General features: G+C 36.7%; 1 protein-coding gene across 1 annotated transcript in view; it reads right to left on the bottom strand.

Annotated features, from left to right (window-relative positions):
* PRKD3 (protein kinase D3) overlaps positions 1 to 26482 on the bottom strand; it is a 77836-nt gene extending 51354 nt beyond the window's left edge. Inside the window, exons 1-3 of the mRNA XM_011967631.1 lie at positions 25664 to 26482; positions 2966 to 3104; positions 366 to 497 (exon numbers count right to left, since the gene is read on the bottom strand). Of these exons, the coding sequence (XP_011823021.1) occupies positions 366 to 497; positions 2966 to 3104; positions 25664 to 25951 (559 nt within the window). The 5' untranslated portion in view covers positions 25952 to 26482. The remainder of the gene's footprint in view (positions 1 to 365; positions 498 to 2965; positions 3105 to 25663) is intronic.
* Between the last annotated feature and the right edge of the window lie 752 nt (positions 26483 to 27234).

Below are 27234 nucleotides of genomic sequence, written 5' to 3'. Positions count from 1 at the left end.
GTGCTAGGATTACGGGCGTGAGCCACCGTGCCTGGCCAAGAAAACTTTTTTAAAACAAAAAACAACATGAATATTTATGGAGCCATTACACTGTACTAAATATTTAACCCTATTACCCGATTTAACCATTTACTCTTTACAAAACCAGTAGGGCAGAATGTATTTTACAGAGAAATTAATCTTAAGAGGTTTAGTAATTTGCCCAAGAATATGAAGGAGTAGGTGGCAGAGACAGAATGAGTCCTGATCTCTCCAATCTAAATCCTTGTTACCACCCTAGTCAACAGCTCATCATCTTTTCACTAATAAAAAATGCAAATGTGGAATCTTATTTCAAATGACCACAAAAATTTTAGAACACATACCTTCACATTTCAGTCCCTGACGTACCAATCCCCAGAGCATCTCACCACAGTAATCACAGAAAGTAGGAGCTTTGTAAGAATGTACATAGAGAGTATGTGGACGAATCTGGAAATCTTCTACTGTGGCTAAAGCTTTAAAAAAGAAAAGCATTAAAATACACCTTATATTTGTAACTACGATGAGATTAAGAATGCTCACATATTCATTTATGTCAAAGTACACAGAATCATTTTTTCTCTGAAAGTTTCACTGGACCATAAAAGTAAATTATTTTCAGCATTTAATATTTTGATTTCAAACTCTAGGAAGTCCATTTGCTGCTAATCATTTGAGCTCCAGAAGCAGGTAGTAGGTTAGTTATTTGGAACTCCAACAGCATTTTCTCATAATGACAAGATTACAAATAGATGTTAGGTCTACTTTAGCCAATTAAAAACTGCTTAACTTACACAGTGGGATATAGAACACTAAAGTAAAAATTAGTATGGAACTTAACTTCTATTTACAGAAACGTTTCTGTGGAAAAAGATACTGAATCCTAACTTAGGACCCCAGGATATACTTGTTGGTCTGTTCTCCACAGTCCTAGTGGATAAGAGAAAGAAACTCCTTTCCCCTTAGTGAACACTGGACAGTAGACCCAAGGAACTTCCTCTCACCTCAACCTGCAAGTCATTAGTGGATACACTGTAGTCTGATGGGGTCCAGAGTAGAGAAGGAAGAGATGTGAGCAGGACTTCCAGGTGAGACAGGGAGCGAAACTCGTCAGGAGTGAAGAGGAAGGCAAGGATTGGGAAATACAGAGATGGTTTGGGGTTGCTGTATAGAAGATGAATGGTCAGTGTAGCAGGGAGTGAGATGAATGACAGAATCAGAAACATAAGATGAGAGGAGTGGGGACTAATAAGGAGAGAGAGGACCTCAAGAAAAGGCTCAAAGATGAATTTGAGAAAAGGGAACTTGGTAGCAGGGTTCTGACACATAGCTGGCCAGCTTGCTTCCTTTCTTTCATCAGTTCTCCTCCTTGCCAAACAAAAAGTACTGCAGACCTACTATGTGTATTATTATGGCATTCTTTCTTCCTTTTCACTCCTTATTATCTTGCCCACATTGCTGCTGGATGAGATGGCAAACAGTGGGAATTAAAAAACAATGTATGGCAAGAATGGGTGAGGTAGAAAAAGAGAAAGGTGGAAAAAAGCCCAGTGGGACAAAAAGGGAAAGAGCATTTTTTATTTTAAAGCCACAGAAATAACCAGCATTGTAATTTCCTCTTCCATATCTTCATTACTTCTTTTTTCCTGATTCTCTTTTCTAAACCCCAATTTTCTTCTTTTATGCTCTTTACAGAAATGCGGGTGGGGGAAGGGAAAAAACAATTTCAGTGTAACTGTTTTATTTATGTGACTCAGAGAAGAGTGTATTTCTTTCAGACCAAATAATTTCCTTAGCTTAGTAACGTTCCAGTAATTCAGTTTATCTTCCTATCCTGATTTTTTCCTTTTTTTTTTTGAGACAGAATCTTGCTCTGTTGCCCAGGCTGGAGTGCAGTGGCGTGATCTCAGCTCGCTGCAAGCTACGCCTCCCAGGTTCACACCATTCTCCTGCCTCAGCCTCCCAAGTAGCTGGGACTAGGCGCCCACCACCATGCCTGGCCAATTTTTTTTTTTGTATTTTTAGTAGAGAGGGGGTTTCACCGTGTTAGCCAGGGTGGTCTCGATCTCCTGACCTCGTGATCCGCCTGCCTCGCCTCCGAAAGTGCTGGGATTACAGGCGTGAGCCACCGCGCCTGGCCTTTCTTTTCTTTTTTTTTTTTTAAAGAGACAAGTCTTCCTCTGTTGCCCAGGAGGAAGTGCAGTGGTGTGACCATGGCCCACTGTAGCCTCAATCACCCAGGATCAGACAATCCTCCCACCTTATCCTCCCAAGTAGCTAAGACTACAGTTGCATGTGACCATGCCTGGCTTTTTTTTTTTTTTTTTTTTTTAATTTTTAGTAGAGATGAGGTATGCTGCTCAGGCTGGTCTCAAACTCCTGAGATAAGCAATCCTCCTGCCTCAGCCTCCCAAAGTGCTGGGCTTACAGGTGTGAGCCACGGTTGCCAGCTATTTTTCTTTCTTTTTCTTTTTTTTTTGAGTCTTGCTCTGTCCCCAGGCTAGAGTGCAGTGGTGCCATCTCAGCTCACTGCAAGCTCCGCCTCCCGGGTTCACGCCATTCTCCTGCCTCAGCCTCCCGAGCAGCTGGGACTACAGGCGCCTGCCACCACGACTGGCTAATTTTTTGCATTTTTTAGTAGAGACGGGGTTTCACAGTGTTAGCCAGGATGGTCTCGATCTCCTGACCTCGTGATCTGCCCGCCTCGGCCTCCCAAAGTGCTGGGATTACAGGCGTGAGCCACCGTGCCCGGCCTATTTTTCTTTCTTAATGGTGATATAACATTCCTGAAAGGAAAAATCATATGGTGACCATTATTAGAGATGAAAGAAATTAAGTAACAATAGTACAAAGACCAAATATAATTGAATTGCAGCATTTAGTAGAGAAAATTAGGCTCTTTGGGGGGAAAAAGGCAGTAACATTTAAAAAGCCACTTACTTACCTGAAAGAACCACTTCTACTAGGTCTCCTTCATGTATTTCATCTGCTGAGGTAATCAGCTGCAAAATATTTTCTGAGTTCATGTCATGGCGAAAGAGAAGAATTTTGTCATACATGCCAAAGAATCCACACTCTGGAAACTGAGGGATAATAGTCCTATATCAGTATAACCACAGCTTTCTATTTTTATAAGTAAATATTTCAATTTTATCAAATAATTTAAAACATAGTGTTTTAACCTAACACTATTTGCTAACCACTCTATTGATACCTAAATGGTGATCCACATACTCAAGCATCCTGGTTAATTTTAAAGTTCAAGAAAAATAGAAAAGTAAATTTACAAATAAATAATCATTGATGATTTAAAAATACTTGTCTCTTACAAATACAGGATTTCTATATTCGGTTAGCGATGGAGAATATAATCTTAAACCTATTGCTACTGTATTCTTAGCCTGAAAGATAAGCAGTCTTTCCAGCGCCTTGAGACATGCTGCTCTAGATATTTCAAAATTCTTCAGTAGATCTCAGAATTATAAATGCTCACTGACTTATTTGGGTTCCTCATAAAATATCCTTTAATAAATGACATCATGTCATCTGCCTGCATCAAATGGTCTGATATGAATCAGTCTCACTAAACTAAATGCATTTGTCACAGAGATGTTGCTGAAGATATCATTTACCTATTTCATATTGTAGCCCTTCTCTGTGAAGACCCACCCATAAAATAACTTAATCTGGTTGATTTTATAACATGAACAATTTGCTCATGTAAGTTAACATGTTTTCCTGTTTACTTTACCCAACGGAAAAAGCACAGTCAAATTTGTAGCCCAATTTTACCATCGGTCTTGGATCTTACGGAATGTGTTTTAGGTGCAAACACTAACCTAGCTTCATCTCATTTTCTGGCCTTAATTTTCTCATTAGAAAACTCCTGTATATACTTCTGAAGAGTTCTCAAAACTTTTTTTTGAGACAGGGTCTTGTCCTGTTGCTCAGGATGAGTACAGTGATGTGATCACAGTTCATCACTGCAGCCTCAAACTCCGAGGCTCAAGTGATCCTCCCACCTCAGCCTCCCAAGTAGCTGGGACCACAGATGCATGCCACCACTGCCAGCTAATTTTTTATGTTTTGTAGAGACAGGGGTCTCCCTGTGTTGCCCAGGCTGGTGTTGAACTTCTAGACTCAAGTTTGATTCCCCCACCTCAGCCTCCCAAAGTGCTGGGATTAGAGGCATGAGCCACCACAACTGGCCTCTCAAATCTATTTTTTAAAGTTAAATTAAAAAAAAATTAAAAACAATGATTAATTAGAAAGTTACAAGTTTATAGTTTTTTTAACCAGGGTAAATAATGGAAAAGTACAGAAATATTTAGAATTTTTGTAATACTAATTCTCCTTTTGAGTCACCAACAGTATTTGTAAAACCTCATAGTATGCTTTAACATATATCTAACAGTGTAAGAATTCTCAATTAAAAAGATAAAAGTGAAAATACAAAACCAAAAAAATAAATTTTCATTTTAATTTTAAAATTAAAATTTTACTAAATTTTATCAAATTATTAAGTTGGAGAATAAAATATCTTCATAACTTAGTTACAACAATTTGTAAGGACAAAGGACTCCACATTCCATCCTCATTAAAACTCTAAGGCCAGATGTGGTGGCTCACGCCTGTAATCCCGGCACTTTAGAAGGCCAAGGCAGGCAGATCATCTGAGGTCAGGAGTTCGAGACCAGCCTGGACAACATGGTGAAACCCTGTCTCTAATAAAAATACAAAAATTAGCCAGGTGTGGTGGTGCATGTCTGTAGTCCCAGCTACTTGGGAGGCTGAGGCAAGAGAATCACTTGAATCTGGGAGATGGGAGGTTGCTGTGAGCCAAGATTGCACAACTGCACTCCAGCCTGGGTGACAGAAAGAGACTCCGTCACAAACAAACTCACTCACTCTACTATTTGTATAAATAATACTGATTTCAAAAAGGCAGACTTATTGCATGTCTGGTAAGTGCAAGATACTGGCCCAACGGTTTGTAAAGACAGAACAGTCCTTATCTTCCAGGAACTTACAATCTAGTAGGAAGACAGAAACAAACACAAATATATATAGTATAAGGCAAATAACAAAATTAAAATAAAAAATTATAGAAGGAGGAGGAATAAAAAATGTTAACTGGGAAGGTGAAGTAGAGGGATTCAGTATGATATTTGAGCAGAACAAAAAAAGAGAAGCAGAGTTTCCACAGGTTGAAAGTGTAAGTGTCATCAATGAGAAGTTACAAGGTAAATGGAAGACGGTAAGTGGAGCCTTGAGACTAAAGAATGAGATGGGGGAAAGTTGGGTATAAAGAGGGCAGAAAAGCACAGGGAACTCCACTGGTGCCACACTAACAGAGAAACCTGTTACTATGTTCAAACTTTGTCACCTACTAACTATAGTACCTATAGCACCTTTTCTAAGGTGCTTAGAAAGGTTGCTTAACTTCTCTAAATCAGTTGTTTATAAAATGGAGGATAATAGGAGTTATAGGCTGGCTTTACAAGGTTCTTATCAAAATTAAATTACTTGATGGCTGTAAAAGTCTCAGCACTGTGATCCATAAATACCAGTGGTTTATATTACTAAGGAATACCTAAGAGGGAGAAGAGACATAGGATTTCAGAGCAAGGCAGGAACATGATTAAATCTGTATTTTAAAAAGATAATGCTGACAGCATTGTGTAGAGGAACAGGAACAGAAAGAGACCAGAGAGCAAGATGCTGAAGAAAGGGTGACACTATCAGTCAGAAAAGTATCAGTCTGAATTATACAGCAAGTAAATGGAAAGAGACAGGACATTTCTCTCCAGAAACTACAGCAAGTAAATGGAAAAAGACAAGGGAATTTCTCTCCAGAAACTATCTTCGATAAATCATATAGCTCATCAATACTGTTTTGACCAAACCAGAAGTCCTGAATAACGGTAACTGAAGACCTAAATAATAAACACACCGAGAAGGAAAACAACATTAAAATAATTAATGTATGATTGGAAAAAATAAATATAACCTTCTTAATAAACACATGGCCTAATGAAAAATAATATCAACATGAAGTTGGTATTAAGAGACTTAAAAGCATGTAAAGAAATTACAGTGAGATATTACAAAATATCTAAAATAGACATGTATATTAGAGGCTAGAAAGCTGTTGGTAATGATAAAGAATAAAGTCATTTCAACATGTTTTCATACTATACTCATCTATACGACAGACAGATTATAATAACCAGCCTGTGAAAAAGATTTCTGCTATTCGTGACTATGATTTATAGGTATGTTTGGCAGGGTATTTAGAAATTATGTAAGAGTCCGAAATAAAAACATGAGAAGTCTTGAGACATGTGTATATTAAAGATATACACCTAAAAAGAAATACACCATGAGCACACATTCATTATGAAGAATTATACAGAACAAACAAAAACCAAACTGTTAATGAATTGAATATACAAGGATTTACTGTTCCTGATTTTGAAAAATTCAGAAAATAGGTTTTTAAGCAGGAGTGGATCTCTAAACAATGTCTTATTTCTGGCCACACCTCAGAACCACCTGTGGAGCTTAAAACAAAGGATGCTTAGGCTATCATTTCAGGTTTATGGTTAAGTTCCTGGAGAATAGGCGGTGAACAACTGAATTTTAAATTTACTTTTAAAATATTCAACGTATATATTATATATACTCTTTAAAAAATCTACTTTTAAAAACAGTTTAAAATTTATAGAAAATGTAGACAATAGTACAGAGTTCCTGTATACTACCCCATACCCAGTTTCCCCTATTATTAACATTTTACATTAGTTACATGTTATATTTATTATAATTAATAACCCAATAGCCATACATTATCAATAACTAAGGCTCATACTTTATTCAGATTTCCTTAGTTTTTACCTAATATCCTTTTTCTGTTTAAGAATCCCATCCATACCATATCACCTTTAACTGTTATGTCCCCATAGGCCCCTTTTGGGCTGTGTTAGTTTCTCAGACTTTGCTGGATTTTGACAATCTTGGCTGTTTTGAGAAGTACTGGTCAGGTATATTGTTGGATGCCTCTCTACTGGAATTTGTCTGATGTTCTTCTCATTATTACTGGGGTAATGGGTTTTGGGGAGGCAGACCACAGAGGTAAAGTGCCATTCTCACTACATTCTGCCAAGGGCACCTACTATCAACACGACATCACCGCTGATGTTGGTTGAGGCAGTGTTTGTCAGGATTCTCTACTGCAAAGCTACTTTCCCCCAACCTTTTCTATACATACTCTTTGGAAGTAAGTCACTATGAGCAGAGCACTTAAGAAGTGGAAAGGTTTGTCTGTTTCCTTTCCTTGAAGGTGGAGTATCTACACAAATTATTTGAAATTCTTCTAAATGGGAGATTTATCTATTTTCCCCCACTTATTTATTCATCCAATCATTTACATATATATCAATATAGACTCATGGATATTTACTTTATACTTTCACGTACAATATATACTCTTTTAAAATACAATTTTATTTATTTTTGAATAGGCAATTATTCAAAGTTCAAAAGGCAAAAAAGAGTAGATGGCACACCTACGCCCTAGCTGCCTCATTAACTGTCCCGTAGTCAGCAGTATTGCCAGTTTTCTCAGAATCCTTCTGAAAATACTTTACATATCAAATAAACATGAATATACCTTTCCTTCATTTTACACAAATGGCAGCACGCTATAAACACTGTTCTGCAGCTTGCTTTTTTTTCACTTAGCAATATATTTTAGACATCATTCCATTAACAAAGTTCTTATTCTTTTTTTTTTTTTTTTAAACAGATGTATAGTTTTCTTTTACCAGTCCCTACTAATGGATTATGGGGTAAGGAATAAAACTAATGCCAAACTGCCTTTGTTAAAATAATCATCCATCTCACTATATAATCTTAACCAAGTTACTTAACCTCAGTTTTTCCATCTGTAAAATAGTGCCTACTTCATAAAATTATCATGACAATACGTTTATATATACATATATATACACACAAAGAACTTAGTGTCCTTTTCAATTTTTTTCATCAATGTTTTACACTTTTCATTGTAGAGATCTATTCCTAGGTATTTTATTTATAGCTATTGTAAATGGGATAATTTTCGTGGTTTCTATTTCAGATTGTTCACTGTTGGCATACAGAAATGCTACTGATTTCTGTATGTTGATTTTGTATCCTACATCTTTACTTAATTCATTTATCAGTTCTAATGGTTTGTTGGCAGAGTTTTTAGGTTTTTCTAAATATAAGATCATATCGTCTGCAAAAAAAGATAATCTGACGTCTTCCTTTCCAATTTGGATACCGTCTATTTCTTTCTCTTGTCTAATTGCTCTAGTTAAGAATACCAGTATTATGTTGAATCAAAGTTGTGAAAGTGGGCATCCTTGTCTTGTTTCAGATCTTAGAGGAGAGGTCTTCAGTTTTTCCGCATTCAGTATGCCAGCTGCATGTTTGTCATATATGGCCCTTACTGTCTTGAGGTATGTTCCTTCTATACCCAGTTTGTTGATAGTTTTTATTATGAAGTTTTCATTGTGTTGAATTTTACTGAATTTTTTTTTTGGCATCTATTGAGATGACCATATGGGTTTTGGTCTTCATTCTGTTGATGTGACATATCATGTTTAATGATTTGTGTATGCTGAACCATCCTTATATTATAGAAGAAAACAATGGGTAAACACTCCAGGACATTAGTCTGGGCAAAGATTCCTTGAGTAAGACCTGAAAAGCACAGCTAGGCAAAACAAAAATGGACAAACGTGATCACATCAAGCTAAAAGGTTGGGCACAGTGGCTCACTGGTAATTCCAGCACTCTGGGAGGCTGAGGCGGTGGAGGCCGAGCTCAGGAATTCAAGACCAGCCTGGTCAACATGGTGAAACCCATCTCTACTAAAACACACACACACACACACACACACACACACACACGCTTCTGCAAGGAAATAATTAACAAGTGAAGTGACAACCTACACAATGGGAGAAAGTATCTGCAAACTATTCAACTGACAAGTGGTTAATAAACAGAATATATAAGGAGCTCAAATGACTCAATGACAACAAAAAAAGAAAATCCAATTTAAAAATAAGCAAAAGATCTAAATAATATATTTCTCAAAAGAAGACATATAAATGCCAAATTGGTACATGAAAAAATACTCAACATTCACTAATCATCAGAGAAATGCAAATCAAAACCACAATGAGATATCATCTCATCTCAAAACAGCTTTTATCAAAAAGAGAAAAAATTAAAGATATTGGTGAGGATGCAAAAAAAGGGGAATACTCATACACTATTGGTGGGAATGTAAATTAGTACAGTCACTATGAAAAAACAGTATGGAGGTTGCTAAAAATAAAACTACCATAGGATCCAGCAATCTCGCTGGTAGGTATCTACCCAAAAGAAAATAAATAAAAATATCAGAAAGATACCTGCACTCCCATGGTTACCGCAGCAAAATTCACAATAGCCACAATAGGGAATCAACCTAAGTGTCCATCAATGGATAAATGGATACAGAAAACGTGATACACATACATGGTGGAATATTATTCAGTAATAAAAAGAATGAAATCCTGTAATTTGCAACAACATGGACAGAAGTGGGGAACAACATTTCAGTTGGTGAAATAAGCCAGGCACAGAAAGACAAGTATTGCATGTTCTCACTCGTATGTGAAAAATTAAAAAAAATTTGACCTCGTGGAGACAGAGAGTAGAATGAAGACTACCGGAGGCTCTGAAGGGTAGTGGCTGGGGTGAATAAAGGGATTGGTTAATGATTATAAAACTACAGTTAGATAGAAAAAATAAGATCTAGTGTTTGGTAGCATGATAGGGAGACTATAGTTAACAACAATTTATTGTATATTTCAAAATAACTAGAAGAGTAGAACTGGAATGTTCCTAACACAAAGAAATGATAAATATTTAAGGTGATAGATATCCCAATTACCCTCATTTGATCATTATGCATTGTATGCTTGTATCAAAATATCACATGTACCTCATAAATATGTACAACTATTATTTATCCAGAAAAACAGAAATAAAAGAGATTAGAACTGCTGATAAGCTAAATACACCTTAGTTATTACAATCTCTTGTGAGTATGCGCAATACCCAATGAGTAATCCTATGTACATATCTTTTCCCACTTTTTGAGTATGAATATGAGATAACTTTCTAGGAGATTTGCTGGCTCAAAGACAGTGCATATTTGAAATTTGTAGATACTGACAAATTGCTCTTTATGGAGGTCAAACCAATGTATACTTCTGCAAGTAATATACAGAGTATGTACTTGTTTTGCCATGTTTTTATAGTGTATTATCAAACTTGTTGACTTTAGATGAAAAAATGGTATTTTTGTAGTTTTAATTTGCATTTCTTTTATTACAAGAAGTTGAACATTTTTCATATGCTTAAGTGAATCTGTATTTCCTTTTCTGTAAATTAGGAATTCATATCTTTGCTTATTTTTAATGGATTGATCATCTTTAAAACTCTAAATCCAATTATTCCTCAGAATGATTTTCATTATGTGGAGACCTTAGTAAGTCCTGAACAACATATCAAAAACCATAAACAAAAATACTTTATATTCCAAAGTATGTACGTTGAATTTCTCAAAATGATTTGACACCAGTGAAACCTAAGAGAGCTTTTAAGATAATAGCTTCTTGTTCTAAATCAGACTTCGGGAGAACAAAGAACAAAGGAGAAGAGCATTTTTTTTTCTTTCAGTTGTATAATTTGAAAAGGAGAAAATATTTTGGCAAGCTAATTAAAACCAATTCTTGATTACATTTTTTGAGTGGGGGTCTCCCTCTGTCGCCCACAATGTAGTGGCTTGATCACGGCTCACTGCAACCTCAAACTCGTGTGCTCAAGCAGTCCTTTAGCCTCAGCCTCCCAAAGTGTTGAGATTACAGGCATAAGTCACCTTTCCTGGCCCTTAATTACATTTGTGACTCTCCTATATCACTAATAGAGTCAAAAGGGGTGGGGGCAGAAACCTATACTAATGATGTTGTCTCTATATTCTTCAAAATACAATTCTTGCCCAATAAAATGGTGTATATGTATCCCTTCTAAACATTCTATACTCCTGAGAGGGAAGAAGTTTGGAAAAGCAGCAGAGGTGATGACGTGTTTAAGTAATTGTCACTGGTTATTATTTAGTTTAGTCCTCTAGGGCAATGATCCTCAGCTGGGATGATTTTGCGCCCAGAAGTTATATGACAATGTCCTGAGACAATTTTGGTTTTCATAACTTGAGCTACTGGCATTCAGTGGATAGAGCACTGCAGAACACACAGGGCAGCCTCCACAAGAATTATCCCACCCAAAACGTCAATAGTGCTGAAGTTGAGAAATCCTGTTTTAGGGAATAAAAGAGTCAAGAGAATAGAGAGGCTGGGAAATGTAGAAGTAGTTGGCAACCTTTTGAAAACTAGACAAGTCCATAATTCCTTACCTAGCCTACCTCATCCTTGATTAAAAGAAAGAGGAAATTAAAGAAACAGCTAAAGAAACAGCATGGTAGAAGCAAAATAGGCCTTGAATTTGGCCTCTTTCCAACTGCTCCCCCATCCCTCCAGATTTTCTGGATTTGCTTACTACAAACTGTGCCAATGACCCCTCTTGACTGTGCAAAATGAAGTATTTTCCCAGCCCATATGGGAATGTAAGAGAATTTCATCACAGTTATTAAATTTTCACCCTCATGCACTCTGCTCACTTCAGATTCTTTGCTTTTGCATTAAAGATTACTTCAATAATTTTAAAAAATAATCTTATCTTTCTGTAACCATTTTAGACATTACTTTTTACAGCATTAACTTAACATTTTTAAGTAAAAGGTTCCAACAGTTGCAAACAAAATTATTTTAAGCAACACTTATTTTGAAAGTAATTTAAGGTGAACCATTTCAAGTTCATGTCGTTAAAATGTTGTCAGTAAAATTTTGGCAAGGTAGGAAGCTTCCAAGTTATTTCACTTGGTCAAACATAATTTTTGCACTTTAACAATGGCTTCAGAATTTCACACTATCTGAATGAATAATTTATCACTATGCCCTTTTAAATTTTTTTTTTTTTTAGAGACACGGTCTCACCATATTGCCCAGGCTGGTCTCCTCCTGGACTCAAGCAATCATTCTGCCTCAAGCCTCCCAAAGTGCTGATGATAAGAGACAGAAGGCAGAGAAATACTAGGCAGACAGGGGTGGGTCCCGATGAAACCCCACCTTCAAGATGAAAAGCCTGAAACCCGTGGCCCAAAGTGAGAACTTCTATCTCTGTTTGCCTGCTCTCTCCTGACTGGTTCTTTCTGAATGTCTTTTTACCAACTGAATGTTGCCTTTTCCAAAACTAGCTACGGCCTGCCCCCCGGCCCAACCCCCATCCTGTGCCTATAAAGACCCCAGATTCAGCGAGTAGAGAGAGAGAGAAGCAGCTTGACTGGAGAGTGGTGACTTGACATTGGTGGGACAGCTGGACTTCAGGGAGATGGCCTGACTACGGGGAGGAGCAGTTGGACCTCAGGGGAAGATTACCTGCCTGTCCCGTCCCCTCTTCCACGTCCTACTCTGCTGAGTGCCATTTCCCATCGCTTACAGCTTTCACCATCCTTCAAGTGTCTGGGGGACCTCATTGTTCTTAGATGCCACACAAGCGCTGGAGACCCAACAAGTGCCGGTACCCAAAAAAAAAGGCTGTCATATAGGCCCTTGCTGGCGGAGGGCAGCCACCCCACACGATGAGGCAAGGGGCCCACTGAGTTGGTAACACACTGCTGTCCACAGATGGCAGAGCTAAGAGACTATTATATCTTCTGGGGCCTCTGGGGGGTTTGCAGGCACCCCCACCTGGGTGCCGCTGTGGGGCCTCCACAAAGTCTGCTCCTGCCATCGCTCAAGGCGACTAGCCAGATCCTGCACTCGTTTGCTCACATGTTCCCTCCCAAAGGAGGTTGAGTGTGGCGACTGAGTAAACAGGGCAACCCGTCCCAAGTCCGATGAAGAGGTCGAGAAAAATCCTACATCACTGAGATTACAGGTGTGAGCTGCTGCGCCCAGCCAGTATGTACTTTTTTAAAAAGAATGAAGGTTTTATTCTAATGAAATGGGAAACGATTGAAGTTTAACATACATTTACTTTTAAAGTGTACTTGATATATAAGTGCACTAATCTTACTTAGAAGCTTGATAGCTTTATAAGCATACACACACCCCACATAACCACCACTCAGGTCAAGATATAGAATATTATCAGCATCCCAAGTTTCTTCGAATGCATTTAAGACACTGAATACCAACATCATTTTAAAAATCAGCATCACAAGTTTCTTCAAATGCATCTGAGACACTGAATAGCAACGTCATTTTAAAATTTGATGCCAAATAAATCTTCACAAGTCTTTTTAAACATAAACTCAATCATAGTAAATAAGCTCCATGAAGAAAAGGATATTCTCTTTTCAGGTTCCTCCTGAATCCCCAAGCACTTTGTACTTAACAGGTACTTACCGGGGGGGGAAAAAAAGCGTTGACTATTGAGCAACTAATTTAGCACTAATAAATTACACAGAAACAAATCTAATATTAACATCAATTTTAGGAAAATACTTAATTGGAGAGAAGCAGCTCAATGATTCTGTTTCTAAATACAGACATAAGGACTACAGATGAGTCAATCAGAAACTTACTCAACATGGACTTGAATTTATTAACGTTCATCATTAACCTCAACCCAGAATTTTTTGGATATGAAATATCATAAGAGGCCAGGCGTGGTGGCTCACGCCTGTAATCCCAGCACTTTGGGAGGCTGTGGCAGGTGGATCACCTGAGGACAGGAGTTTGAGACCAGCCTGGCCAACATTTTGAAACCCCGTCTCTAATAAAGATACAAAAAAACTAGCTAGGTGTGGTGGCGGGTGCCTGTAATCCCAGCTACTTGGGAGGTTGGGGCAGGAGAATCACTTGAACCTGGGAGGTGGAGGTTACAGCGAGACGAAATTGCACCACTGTACTCCAGCCTGGGTGAAACAGCAAAACTCCGTCTCAAAAAAAAAAAAAAAAAAAAAAAAAAAAAAAATACCAGACGAGTTGCTTCATTTAACACCTGCCTTTCTGATACCAACTAAAGCAATCTTTTATCATTTGCATTTTTTCTTGTTTTGTTGTTAGTTCTGATTATCTTTAATTCAAACTTTCCGAATTAAAGATGTAGGACCTTCTATTCTAGCCAAGGTCTCATGATGAATAGTGGAATTTAAAAAATTTTTCTTCTTCCAGTTTGAGCCTTCAGATTAGTAATGGCTGCCTGACATTGATTTTGCCCAGACAAAAAAAGTACGGGTAGAAGAAAGAGCAGGGGTAGAATACAGCTGCAACACAGCTATAGTAGAAAGAATGGATAGAAAAAAAAAAACACACACACAGAATGACGACTGGGTTTTTTTGACAACAAAAGATACAGCTGGGGTTTTCAGTCTACTTTTGCATAACCTGAAAATTATACCCAATCTGTATCTACAGAGGCAATGCAGTTAAAGAACAGACCAAAATAACTCCTAAATTAGGCCACATAAGCAACAACCTTCAGGTCTAGTGTCACGTAAATCGTCAAAACTAAAACCAAATGTTTTAAATCAGCTAAAAGCAGGCAATTTGCTTTTGTAAGAATAATTCCAATTTCTGTAAACAGCATTATAACTTAAAATGAATTGCTGTCTGCCAATTCCTTTCTCACTCCAATTATATCTACTATGTTCATTCAACAAATTAACACAGTAGCAGGAGCGTTATAGTGGTATCTTCCAAGCTTCTTAGCAATACGAAAGCAAGGTAGAGAAGCACTATTGAGTGCAGTCAATATGCATCAGAAATTGTGCAAAGCACTTGCTACAGACTCTTAATTTCCTCAAAACTCTTAAAACAAGTAATCCACGCCCTTTAATGAGATAAACACTTTATCTCTATTTTTTATAGTTTTTTTTTTTTTTTTAAATATGTTAAATGCTAAAATCAAAAGGCAAGAGCAAAGCAATGTAAGCATGTTGGCAGGCTACCTAATGGGAGGCTTTGGGACTTCAAGACCACTACAAAACCAGTGATTTTTCCATATGTAAACAGATTTTGAAATCATGAGTATTAATTACTTTTGAGCACTAAGTATGTGCCAGACACTACTGGGGCTTTACATTTAACCACCATTCTTCTTCTATGGAGGTGGACTTTATGACACTAGTTTCACACCTGAGAAAACTGAGGGTCAGAAGTAACTTGAAAAGGGCCTATCATCAGTAGCGGAATAGCAACTACAACCCAGGTGTCTCTCCTTGATTCCAAAACTCTGCTATGGCATAATATACTCTTGTTATCTCTTCCTTGGATTCTTTTTTTTTTTTTTAAACATATTACACCAGTAACAGAGTTAATGTAATTTCAAAGTTGAAAATCCAAGCATGAACAATCACTGTAAGATGGGCAAGGCTTCTGGCCTACTCCCTCAGTATCAATTTTCTCCCTTGTAATCATGGTAAGTGGCCTCCCAGCTGTGATCTGATCAGGAAATTTCTGTTTGGCTCAATTCCAGTTCTACCTGCTGCTCAGATTTGTCTGCCTTCTGCATTCTCCTGATTCCCAGTCCCATTAGTTCTTCGGGTTTAATCAGTAAAAACACATTCCCTTAAGCTTATAAACCTCTAGAAGGCAAGATCCTGTTTGTTGTTAATTTTGCTTTATAAAACAATATGAACATATAGAAACTTTATATATATAGGTTAAAAATTCACATTAACTATATCCATACTCACAATAAAAACTATGCACTGTTAAACAAAAATGGGTTGGGTGTGGTGGCTCACACATGTAATCCCAGCACTCTGGGAAGCCAAGGTGGAGGGATCGCTTGAGTCGAGAGTTCGAGACCAGCCTGGGCAACATGGTGAAACCCCATCTCTACAAAAAATAAAAAAAATTAGCCGATTGTGGTGGCTGGAGTCTGTGGTCCAGCTACTTAGGGAGGGTGAGGTGGGAGGATCAGTAGAGCCCAGGTCAATGCTGTAGTGAGCCGTGATCATGCCATTGCACCCCAGCCTGGGTGACAGAGCAAGATCCTGTCTCAAAAAACAAAAACAAAAACAAAAACAAAAACAAAAATGCCCAGGCAAAACTAGAAATCCTGTTTAAGACCTCAAGCTGCAATTCACATTTGTAAGATTTTAATCCAGGAGACAGTCATATTCCCTATTTTACTAAGCCTCTACAATAGTACTAAAAGACAGAGACATTGTAGATTTCTCCAAACTTCAGAAATGCTATTACTCCATCAGTTTAACTCAGGGGTTTTCAACCTCAGCATTATTAACATTTGGGGCCAGATAATGCTTTGTTGTATGGGGCTCTCGATGTGCATCATAGCAACTTCCTTGCCTTCTATCCACTAGATGCTGGAAGCCCCCCTGCTCCAGTTGTGACATCCAAAAACGTCTCCAGACATTGCCAAATGTCCCCGGGGGGTCAAAATCTCGTCAGTTCAAAACCATTTAACTTGATCTTATATATTAAAATCAAATACTGAGACTACAACATTTGCCAGTAGAACAGTCCAAAGTCCTAATCCACATTCTTCTGTGGAATAAGGAAAAAGTTCATTGGTGTCCTCAGGAAATAAATAACTTCAAAAATTTCAGAGCATTCTAGAATAACCCCTGGCCTTTTGCACAATCCTAGGAAAAACAAGCTCTACAAACTATCTGACAATCTACGCTAGTGGGATCAGCTTGGGCACAACTAAGGCACTGGATACATGAAACAAGATGGGAAAGAATACTGATGCTTATCTGCTCATTTCTATCTCTTTTCAGCTCTAATAACTATAAATCATCTCATCACTAAAACTGTATTTCCAGTATGTTTTTAGAAGAGCAGGTATGTGTTCTTTACCAAATGTCTACTAAATGTAAGACATCTCTGAGGATAAAAGATGAATAAGACAGCATTAATCAATGTATCATAAATGTTGTAAGGGTTTCAAAGCTGTGAAAAAAGGAAGCTAAGTTTTGGCTATGCTAACAACGACGACAACAATAAAAGAAACTCTACCCTATTCCACCCTTGGGGTGTATAATGAAATTGGATGAAATTCGAAGAGGGAACGCTTTTGGTCATATCCAAGTTTTAAGCAAAGCTCAACTATAAATGATCTGATAGAGATATTTTCTTGGGAGAAAAACCTCAGTGTATATGTTTTATGATATTCTTGTTAACATTTAATCTAGTTTTTAAATTATAAGCCTTGAATCATTGATTGTTCTCTATTTCCATGAAATTTTACCATACTCTCCCCTACACTGGGAATGCCAATTTCATTTTTCCCCAACTTAACACAATACCTAAACTATATTTTAAAACTGTTTTGAACATCTTCCTGCATGCTTGTTTATTAATTTAATCTTTTTGTAAAACATACTCTCATATCATTTGACCAACTGTTGAGATTACAGTTTTTCTTACCAATACATGAGCTCTATGTAGAAAGAAGACATGAACCTATATAATACTTGCGGTAACATTTTCCCAATTTTGTTGCTTTTACTTTCACATATGTGTAATTGTAATTTTTAATAAAATCTCTAAACTGATCTTTTCGTGTTTTCTTTTACTGATCTGAAAGTGAGCTGCCTGCTGTTCAGAGGTTTGATAGTCAATTCCATTATATACAAATTTTCTTTTGCGTTTCCACATTTAACCTTTAATCACTGAAATTTACCTTGGTGTCATATTTTTCTTTTGAGACGGAGTTTTGCTCTTTCCCCCAGGCTGGAGTGAAGTGGTGTAATCTCAGCTCACTGCAACCTTGGCCACCACCCACCCCCACCTTCTCCCTCCCCACCCCGAGTTCAAGAGATTCTCCTGCCTCAGCCTCCCGAGTAGCTGGGATTATAGGCACCTCCCCCCACACCTGGCTAATTTTTGTATTTTTAGTAGAGACAGGCTTTTGCCATGTTGGCCAGCTGGTCTCGAACTCCTGACCTCAGGTGATCCACCCGCCTCAGCCTCCCAAAGTGCTAGGATCACAGGCATGAGCCACCACGCCCAGCTGGTGTCAGGTATTAAGTGAAGGGCTATGTTAATGTTCCTTCAACTGCTTAAAACTAGTTTTCTAAGCTCTGTTTTTTTTTTTTTTTTGAAAAATGATTCCTTTTAATTTCTCATGACTCCTTTGGCATACCTAAAAGTACCTTGTGCTTATCTACTTCTGTTCAGATAGTATATAACTTCAGTTATTGTAGGTTTATTTTTCTCCTCTTTCTTATTTTTCAGATTTTTAAATTAATGCTCTTGACTATTTTTCCCCCAGATAAACTGTAACACTATCAGAGTAAAAAGAATACCAATAAAAATCTTTAATGGAAAGAAATTTAATTGCAGAAATAAAAATTACATACTATCAGTCTTCCTTTTTCAGGAACATAATAAGACACATTCATTTTACAAGGTCTTTAAAAAAAATTTCAAAAATTTAAATTTTATTTATATTTGGACTTACCCCTTTTTAAAGATAATTATTGCTAAATATTTTAAATCATTTTTTCCTAATGGAGATATTTATGCACTCTTGGTTAGTTTTCCTGTACCTCTTGTGATATCAAAAGAGCTTATACAATTTCATTTAACTGTTCCTATCCCTTTAGAGTTGACTCTATGGGCTCTTTCTAGCAGTTTAATTCTTGGACATGTGTATACAATGCAGGAATATCTCAAATAACAGCCTAAGGGCACAGAAATACAGAAAAGCATGCTTACTTACTCACTGCTCAACAATGGTAATTAACTGACTAGTTAAATCAGCTGACCTCAAAATTATAAGATTCTTAAGTCACATATGCAATCACCATTAATCTAAAGAAGCGTATTGGCCAAGCATGGTGGCGCACACCTGTAATCCCAGCACTTTGGGAGGCCAAGGCTAGCGGATCATGAGGTCAGGAGATCAAGACCACCCTGGTCAACATGGTGAAACCCTGTCTCTACTAAAAATACAAAAATTAGCTGGGAGTGTTGGTGCATGCCTGTAATCCCAGCTACTTGGGAGGCTGAGGCAGGAGAATCGTTTGAACCCGGGAGTTGGAGGTTGCAGTGAGCCGAGATCGCGCCACTGCATTCCAGCGTGGCGACAGAGCGAGACTCCAACTAAAAAAAAAAAAAAAAAAAAAAAAGGCAGCACATTATGCCCTGAGGATTATACCAAAATATTCTAATATAGAAATCACAGGTTTTCACATGCAGCCCAAGAACAGAAGATAAAATAAATCACATAATTGATACACCATTAACCTCTAATTTTCTGTACCAATAAAAGGAGAATTAGTAAAGCTAACAGAAAACTGTGAGTACCCATTCAGATCAAGGAAGGAATCAGCTGTCTTCTACAGAGTAGAAAATAGGTTTTGACATATCTGTATATTCTATAAAGCACAAATCCAAAAATTAACATAAACTTAGTTGATAACAGTTTTCAGTCATTTCTAGATCACCACTGGCTAATTCCAATAAATTTTCAAGAGAGAGGGACCTCAAAGTGTAATAGTTTAAGTTTTCTTTTGAGTTTGGAAACCACTAAGATCAGATTAATACATACTAATATTGATAAGTTAGCATATACTGTGTGATTACTATTTGCTAAGTATTGGGCTAAGCATTTTAGAAACATTATTTAATATACATACACAATGGTGAGAGATGAGTGCTATTTTTAACCTCATTTTTCAGATAAGTAATCAAGATTACACAACTAATAAGTGGTAGAAATGAACTCCGGTTTAATCCCAAAACTCGTGGTTTTAACTATAACACTATACTGCTTCATATTAATTCCTTCCTTTATTTATTCAACCAAAGAATATTCGTTGAGCACCTACTGTGGCCATGATATCTGGCATCATAAAGCTTAGTTTTGTAGTGGATACAGTCAAGAAAAGGGACAATTACAATGAGCATTATGAATGTTAAAATACAATGTGTTGGATAGGATGCCAACATTTATACAGAAAAAAAACTGCTGGAGGTCTAAGCAGAGCATGTGGCAATGAAAGGGTGTTCAAGGCTAGTTAAAAGATAGAACATGGCATGTCTGAAGCTTAGGAAAGGAATCTGGACCACAGATCAGAGATTCATCAGCATTATTTTGTAAGTAATCTTGCAATAATACCTTACATAAGCAATCACATATTTCTGTCACCTGTTCATTGCTGGCAACTACGAATGTCTGCCCAGTTAACCAGTGTAGAGTGAAGAGGGCAGAGATTATCACGAATTTCTTGAATAACTAGTTCTAACACAAATAAAATTTAGAGCACCACTAGGAAGCAGAATCGCAAAACTCTTTTCATTTGACCATGCAAAAGAAAGCAGACTCTATATGTGCATAAAGAGACTAGTATCTGCTGTCTCACAGACTAGTGAGGATGTTAAAGGTATCTTGCTTTATCCTTCTACAAGCTATCAGAAAGTAGTAGCAAGGAATTGTACCAGCAAAAGCTTATTTCTCCAGGTGAAGTACTACAGTTGGTGATGGCAAGCAAAAAGTAGGATTGAAAACATGCTTTCATAGTTCCAACAAGGTGATAGTTCTCTTTCCTGAGTCATTTTATCATATTGTACCTTTATTTCAGGACTTACATCTACCTTATATTAGGGCAATCTGCCATTTGCTCATCATCTTTTCTAGAGCATAAATCACAGGGGCAGGGAATTTGTGTTTCATCTTGGGAGCTTCCACAGTTATCTAGCACTGTGACTGAGGAGTAGTGCACCATAAATATTTGTTCAACTGAAGCAAAGCCATAACAGATAATGGCACCCAGGTGTAGGAAAATGTATAACACTATTTAGCTCTCTGCAAACTGCCACCAGGGAGAATGAAAATCTATCTAGAATTTGCAATTATCGCATTAGTCTATAATCAGCTGCAGACCTCTCTGAAATTTTTAATTATAAGATTTTTTTAAAAGTATATTTTCAGTATATGGAAAATGAGATGGCACTCATAGGACAAAACATACTATTTCAATATTTGAAAAAAATGTATCTTCAGATTGTTACTTATCTGGTCCTTAGGCTTATTAAATTTCCATTAGACTAGAGGTTCTAGACCGTGGCTCTCATTAGAATCATAGAACTCTTAAACAGACGCTCCACTCCCAAAGGACCTGATTTAATTGGTCTAGGAAGGACCAGTTTAACCTCCTAGTTACTCTCTAGTGCAGCCTGGGTTGAAAAATCACTGTTACAAATCAAGTCCACATTTAAAACGCATATAACCTTGCAACCACATGCATGGAGTTTATAAACATCCTGATACTTGTAACATGTGGCCTATGGTGAAAGATTTTTTAAAACTAGGTTTTTTTTTTTTCCGTAAATATGACAAAACAAGCTTTGAACCTTTTGCCTACAATTTTTGAAAAAGCTAACCAGAAAATGCTCAATGATAATCAGAAAATCTTGTGGACTGTTCAAAAGCAGACTGGATTAAGATTTTGTTGGGAAAAAATGGACACAAACACAGAAATAAAGCCTGCATTTGACAAAATATATGTTATGAGTTTGTTCATTTGATTATAACCAACTTACTATTTCAACAAAAATTACTGAATCATGGAAATATTTGACAAGGAGCTTGGTTCAGTAGGCTGGGAGTGAAAAAAATTTAAAACAATGTATTATTTCAGATGTTGTCATGGCACAGCTCAGAGGCAAACACAGCTTTTCTATCATACTACATCAAGTGAAAGTCTTGTTTTAGCTCTGCCTTCTTGCTTCAGCTCTTATAGTGTAAATAAGAGTCCTTTTCACAGTCTATTTAGTGCCATGTTTTCTGCATTTTTTTCATCTTTTGTTAGTAAGTCTTCTGTTTAAAACAGCGCCGAAGCACAGTGCTGAAGCACTGTCTAGCGTTCTCAAGTGCAAAAAGTTTATGATGTCCCTTACGGGGACAGTAAGTTTCATTCAGGTATGAGTAATAGCGCTGTTAGCTGTGAGTGCAATGTTAATGAATCAACTATATATATTAAATGAAGTGTCTTCAAATAGAAACCCATAAAACAAGATTATGTATTTATTGGTTGACGAAAATGTTGTGACCAGAGGCTTGCAGGAAACTATCCTCCCACTAGGAACAAAGGTTCCACTAGGTCCTACTAGGAGCAACGGTTCACTATTAGCTAATTCGGTGTTCCCAGTGACTTTACAGAATATAACTACTATGAATAACAAAAATAGACTGCATGTAGAAATAAAATATAAAAATGACAGGAAGAAAACAGAAATATACTGTTCTAAGGTATATATTACATTATAAAGTGGTATGATATTGTTTGAAGATACTCTGATAAGATGCATATTATATAAACTATAGCAGGGGTTTGCAAACATTTTCTACAAAAGGACAAACAGTAGTATTTTAGGCTTGGTGGGCCATATGGTCTCTGTCACAGCTACTCAACTCTGCTGCTGCAGAATGAAAGCAGCCACAGACAAGATACAAAGGATTGAGCACCTTGGGTTCCAATAAAACTCTATTGACAACAGGTGGTGGGCCAGATTTGGACTATGGATATAGATTGCTGACCCTTGACCCCTGCATTGGAGGAACTGATGGGAAAAAAAAAAAAAAAAAAAAAAACACTGTAAAGAGTATAATTAACCAGTAGTGGAGGTACTATGGAATTATATAACGTAATTCAAAAGGCAGAAAAGGACCTAAGACAGAAGGGACAAATAGAAAACAGCCAAACAATCTATTTAAACACGTTTTCTATATGGATAACAGTATTAAATAGAAATGGTCTAAACACTTAAAAAGCAGAAGTTGACAGAGTGAATCTAAAAAGCATACCCAACTATTAATACATACAAGCTACAAAAATCCTACTTTACATAGGAAAACAGAGAGGTCATAAGTAAAGCATGTGAAAAGATACCACAATGCAAATACTAATTTTTTATGAAAAGAATGATTAACACCAAGTATTAGTCCCTCACTTAAGATGATTTGACATACAAGTTTTCGACTTTACAATGGTGCAAAATGGATACACGTGCAGGGAGCTCCTCAACTTACAATGGGATAAACTCACAGCAGATTGAAAATATCATAAATCAGAATACACTTTCAACTTAGTATTTTCAACTTGCCATGGGTTTATCAGGACATAACCCCATTGTAAGCCAAGGAGCATCTGTAAGCTTCAGAGCAAGATCTTGAAAAATTATATTGAAAAAGGGATCAATATATCAAAGGCTGTAAAAGTCCCAAATGTGTTTGCAAATAAGAGAGCTTCAAAAAATCCAAGAAAAAAACTGATAAAACTGAAAGGAGAAACAGACATGTCTACAATTATAGTTGGGAGATTTCAACAGTCCTTTCTCAAGAAAAGATAGAGAAAGTAGAAAGAAGCCAATAAAGATACAGAAGATTTGAACACTATCGACTAATTGACCCAACTGACATTTATAGAAAACTGCACTCAACAAGACTAGAAAACACGAGAGAATGGGGAGAGTTCCTCTTGAGGAAAAATGATTCCCCTACAAGAGTCATTGGAAAATTCAGTTTACTGCAATAAAATTCAGTTTACTATATCGATTTTATGCTGCTATATCCACAATCAATAACTATTTTATATTTGTAAAAAATTTACACTGAATTATCCTTTTTAAGCTATATCCTATTTCCTTGACATCACGCTAGTTACTCACAGATCAAGATTTTTAAGCTAGTTCTCCAAGAATTTCACCCACTGACCCTCTCCTCACATTTATATTAATGAAGTAACACTGATTCTAGAATAATCCTGCAGAAAATTGGTAAGCCTCTGTAGAAGTAAATCAATTAGCTCAATTTAGGCATTACACCACATATGCATATTTCAAAATAACATATTGTACTTAATAAATATATACAATTTTTTCTCAATTAAAAAACTGTGCGAAAAATCAGTAAATGAAATTTCCAAAGATTGAAAACTACATCATAGAGACTCATCAAAACACTGGTTATGAGTTTCTATGGTTTCAAATAAAAAGGGAACATTATATTTAAGTTACAAATATGTATTTAAGTTTAAATATTATCTTTAAATAAAAAAACTACAATCTAGTTGCAAAAGTATTTGAAAAAAACTCTTTAAACGATAATGAAAGGGAAACTAAAAGCAAAGATACGGAAGGATACAAGGTTCTACAGGTCTACAGAAGTAAAGTTATTCTTACTTAGGAATAACTTAAGCCACATTTACAAGTCATTGTTAAAACAAAGGCAGCATAGGTCATTTTCACAAACTGTATAACATTTTTTGGATTGGTAACTACTTTACATCAGAAGATAATGAATGATAGACTATAAAAAGCATAAAGAATTGAAACAAAAGATGAAGAGCCTCAATTCCCAGAGAGAGATGATTTTTGCAAATAGAAAGTTTACAATTTGTTTGAAACAAATCTGAAACATGCTTGAAAATCCAGTAAAATCTACTAAAAATAAAATATAACCAATTCATACAACCCATATGAACTGTTTTGATAACACAGAAAACATACTAACCTCATCCATCAAATCGAGATTATTAAAGATATTTAGCTAAAGTTCCTTAAGAAAATGGCACGGTACAGGGAAGGAGGGCGAATGAGAAAAAACATAAAACCACCCTGAATTTTCAAATATTTTGTCGTATATTCAAAATTAATTTACCTATTTTTTAAAAAGACAGAGAGCGAGCATGGTCCTATATTAAATGGCAGTTTAGGAAGATTCTGAACGTCCTGAAAAATAATCAAGATCTAAAGAGAAGGAAATGGATATAAAAAAGAGAGAGGCCAGAACACACGGTACCTAGAGATAACAAAGTATGGACATGGGACTCCGCAGCTAGCTACTGAGTCCCAGGGGGCCTTGTACCCTCTACCTCCTGTTTTCTCTGAAAACAAATGAGATTTCTTATGCCGCCTTGACTCTATACAGATTTTCCTGCTCTTAAGAGACAAACAGAAGAGTGATACTTCAAAGATAGAATAAATGTATTTTATTTTATGTTTTCAGACAGAGTCTCACTCTGTCGCCGTGCCAGGCTGGAGTGCAGTGGCACTATCTCAGCTCACTGCAACCTCCGCCGCCCGCCCCACTCCCCATGATTCTCCCGTCTCAGCCTCATGAGTAGCTGGGATTACAGGTGCCTGCCACCACCTGTAAAGACCGGGTTTAGTAGAGACGGGGTTTCAACATGGTGGCCAGGTTGGTCTCGAACTCCTGACCTCAGGTGATCTGCCTGCCTCAGCCTCCCAATGTGCTGGGATTACAGGCATGAGCCACTGCATCCAGCCAAATAAATGTATTTGAAATCTGGGATATATGTTCCAATTAGCTAGACTCTGAAATTTCAGACTTTAGCCTCAGAGGCCATTAGAACTCTTCCAAAAATGCACAGAATAAACTATTCATGGATCAGTATTTCTTAACTCACTGGTACATGTATAATTTATAGAAAAGCATCAGTAACAATATTATTTACTACTGACAACAGCATGTACAGTACCTTTTGATAAACAATGGAGCACACAAGATCCTTGACAGCAGACAAAGACAGTTCCTGGGCTTCAATGGTAACACTCTCCCGTGTGAGGCCAATCTGCAGTAGAAATGAAACTGTATGCACTGAGCCTCTGGAGTTGGTGAGTGATGGTGCACTGAAGCTTCCATTAGAGAGTCGGGCAGAGAGTCCTGTCTTAGGACTTGAACACGGAGAAGCAGTTGGAAGCACAGCAGGAATAGCTGCAGGTAAGACAGACTTCTGGGCTGATGGAGGGGAATTATTTGCAGACATCTGCCTTTCTTTAATCTTTTAAAATAGTTGTCAATTCTTATAGTTGTCGATTCTTTTTCAATGGTTATGAAGAAGTGTTTAAAATAACAGCAGTAAAGAAAATGACTGCACTTTTGGATTTAGTTGAAAACTTCTTTATTTCCTCTTTTAAGCCACTCAGGCCAATACTTATAAGTTTTATCAAGGAGTTGAATGCCCAACAGGTCCTATTTCTCTAAATATCAGTCCCATCAAAAAACAGTCTTGTCTGTAGGAAGACAACCAGGGATTTGTATAGGATTTAACATCACTGAGCTATCCTCAGCAGGATAGAGCTGACGTAGCTTATTTACGAATCTATTTTCCTTTCAGTCTATTCTTGTCTCTTTAATTTCAGGAAATACATATTGAATAAAAGTTTTTCTGTCAAGGTGAAATCCTCTTCGTTTAAAAAACAGTAAGTGTTTTGGATTAATCTATTCAGTAATTTTCCTTTGGTTTACTAATTTGATAGGATACCTTCTCAAATGTCCACACCTTAAATCACCTTCTCAAATGTCCACACCTTAAATCACCTTCTCAAATGTCCTCATTTTCATCTGGGGGTATGAACTTTTCTATGATGAAGTACAAAGCTTTTTAAAATAGTATAGGCATATTTCATTAGATGAATGGGTCCATCGAGAAAAGTTGATGCTTTCTGATATACAGTCAGCCTGGAAGGAAATTTTTTAAAGGTTTTTAACACTTTATATTCATTTGACATTAATTTAAAAATAAGAATATGACTTTTTTAAATGACAATTTTTGGTCATATGCTTATAATTCACTAATAAATCCTAATGGGTAGCAATTTTTAGCTAGTTAGCAAAGACTTTTTTTTACTACAGGTATAATTTCAGGGAGAGGCTCAAAAAAATATCCTTGGCACTCTACACTGATACCTAAAACTGAAACATTAAACATTTTTTTAAATCTACTTTAATCAATGAAGACCACTTTTATTTTACAATTACATGACTGAGTTATATCGAAAACAGAAGTGACAAAAAAGAGTAAAACTGACGTTTTCATAGACATACAATACATACCACCCCACCACACAAAAGATGTACAATACTTTCCTAATATAAGAGTATTCTTTTTTATATTTAAATACTAATTCTGCCAAAATATGACTCTTGACTTCCTTTGTTGAAAAATTCCTTTCAGAAGACTAAGGAAGCAGGAGGGGAGATACTGAACAGTTAAATGATCAACAAGTGTGAAAGCTGACATACTTATCACAGGAACATAAGAGAAAG

The sequence above is a fragment of the Mandrillus leucophaeus genome, unplaced genomic scaffold (assembly GCF_000951045.1).
Source record: "Mandrillus leucophaeus isolate KB7577 unplaced genomic scaffold, Mleu.le_1.0 Scaffold805, whole genome shotgun sequence".
Classification (NCBI taxonomy): domain Eukaryota; kingdom Metazoa; phylum Chordata; class Mammalia; order Primates; family Cercopithecidae; genus Mandrillus; species Mandrillus leucophaeus.
The sequence above is the reverse complement of the archived record's forward strand: the minus strand, read 5'-3'. Positions and strand labels throughout refer to the sequence as shown.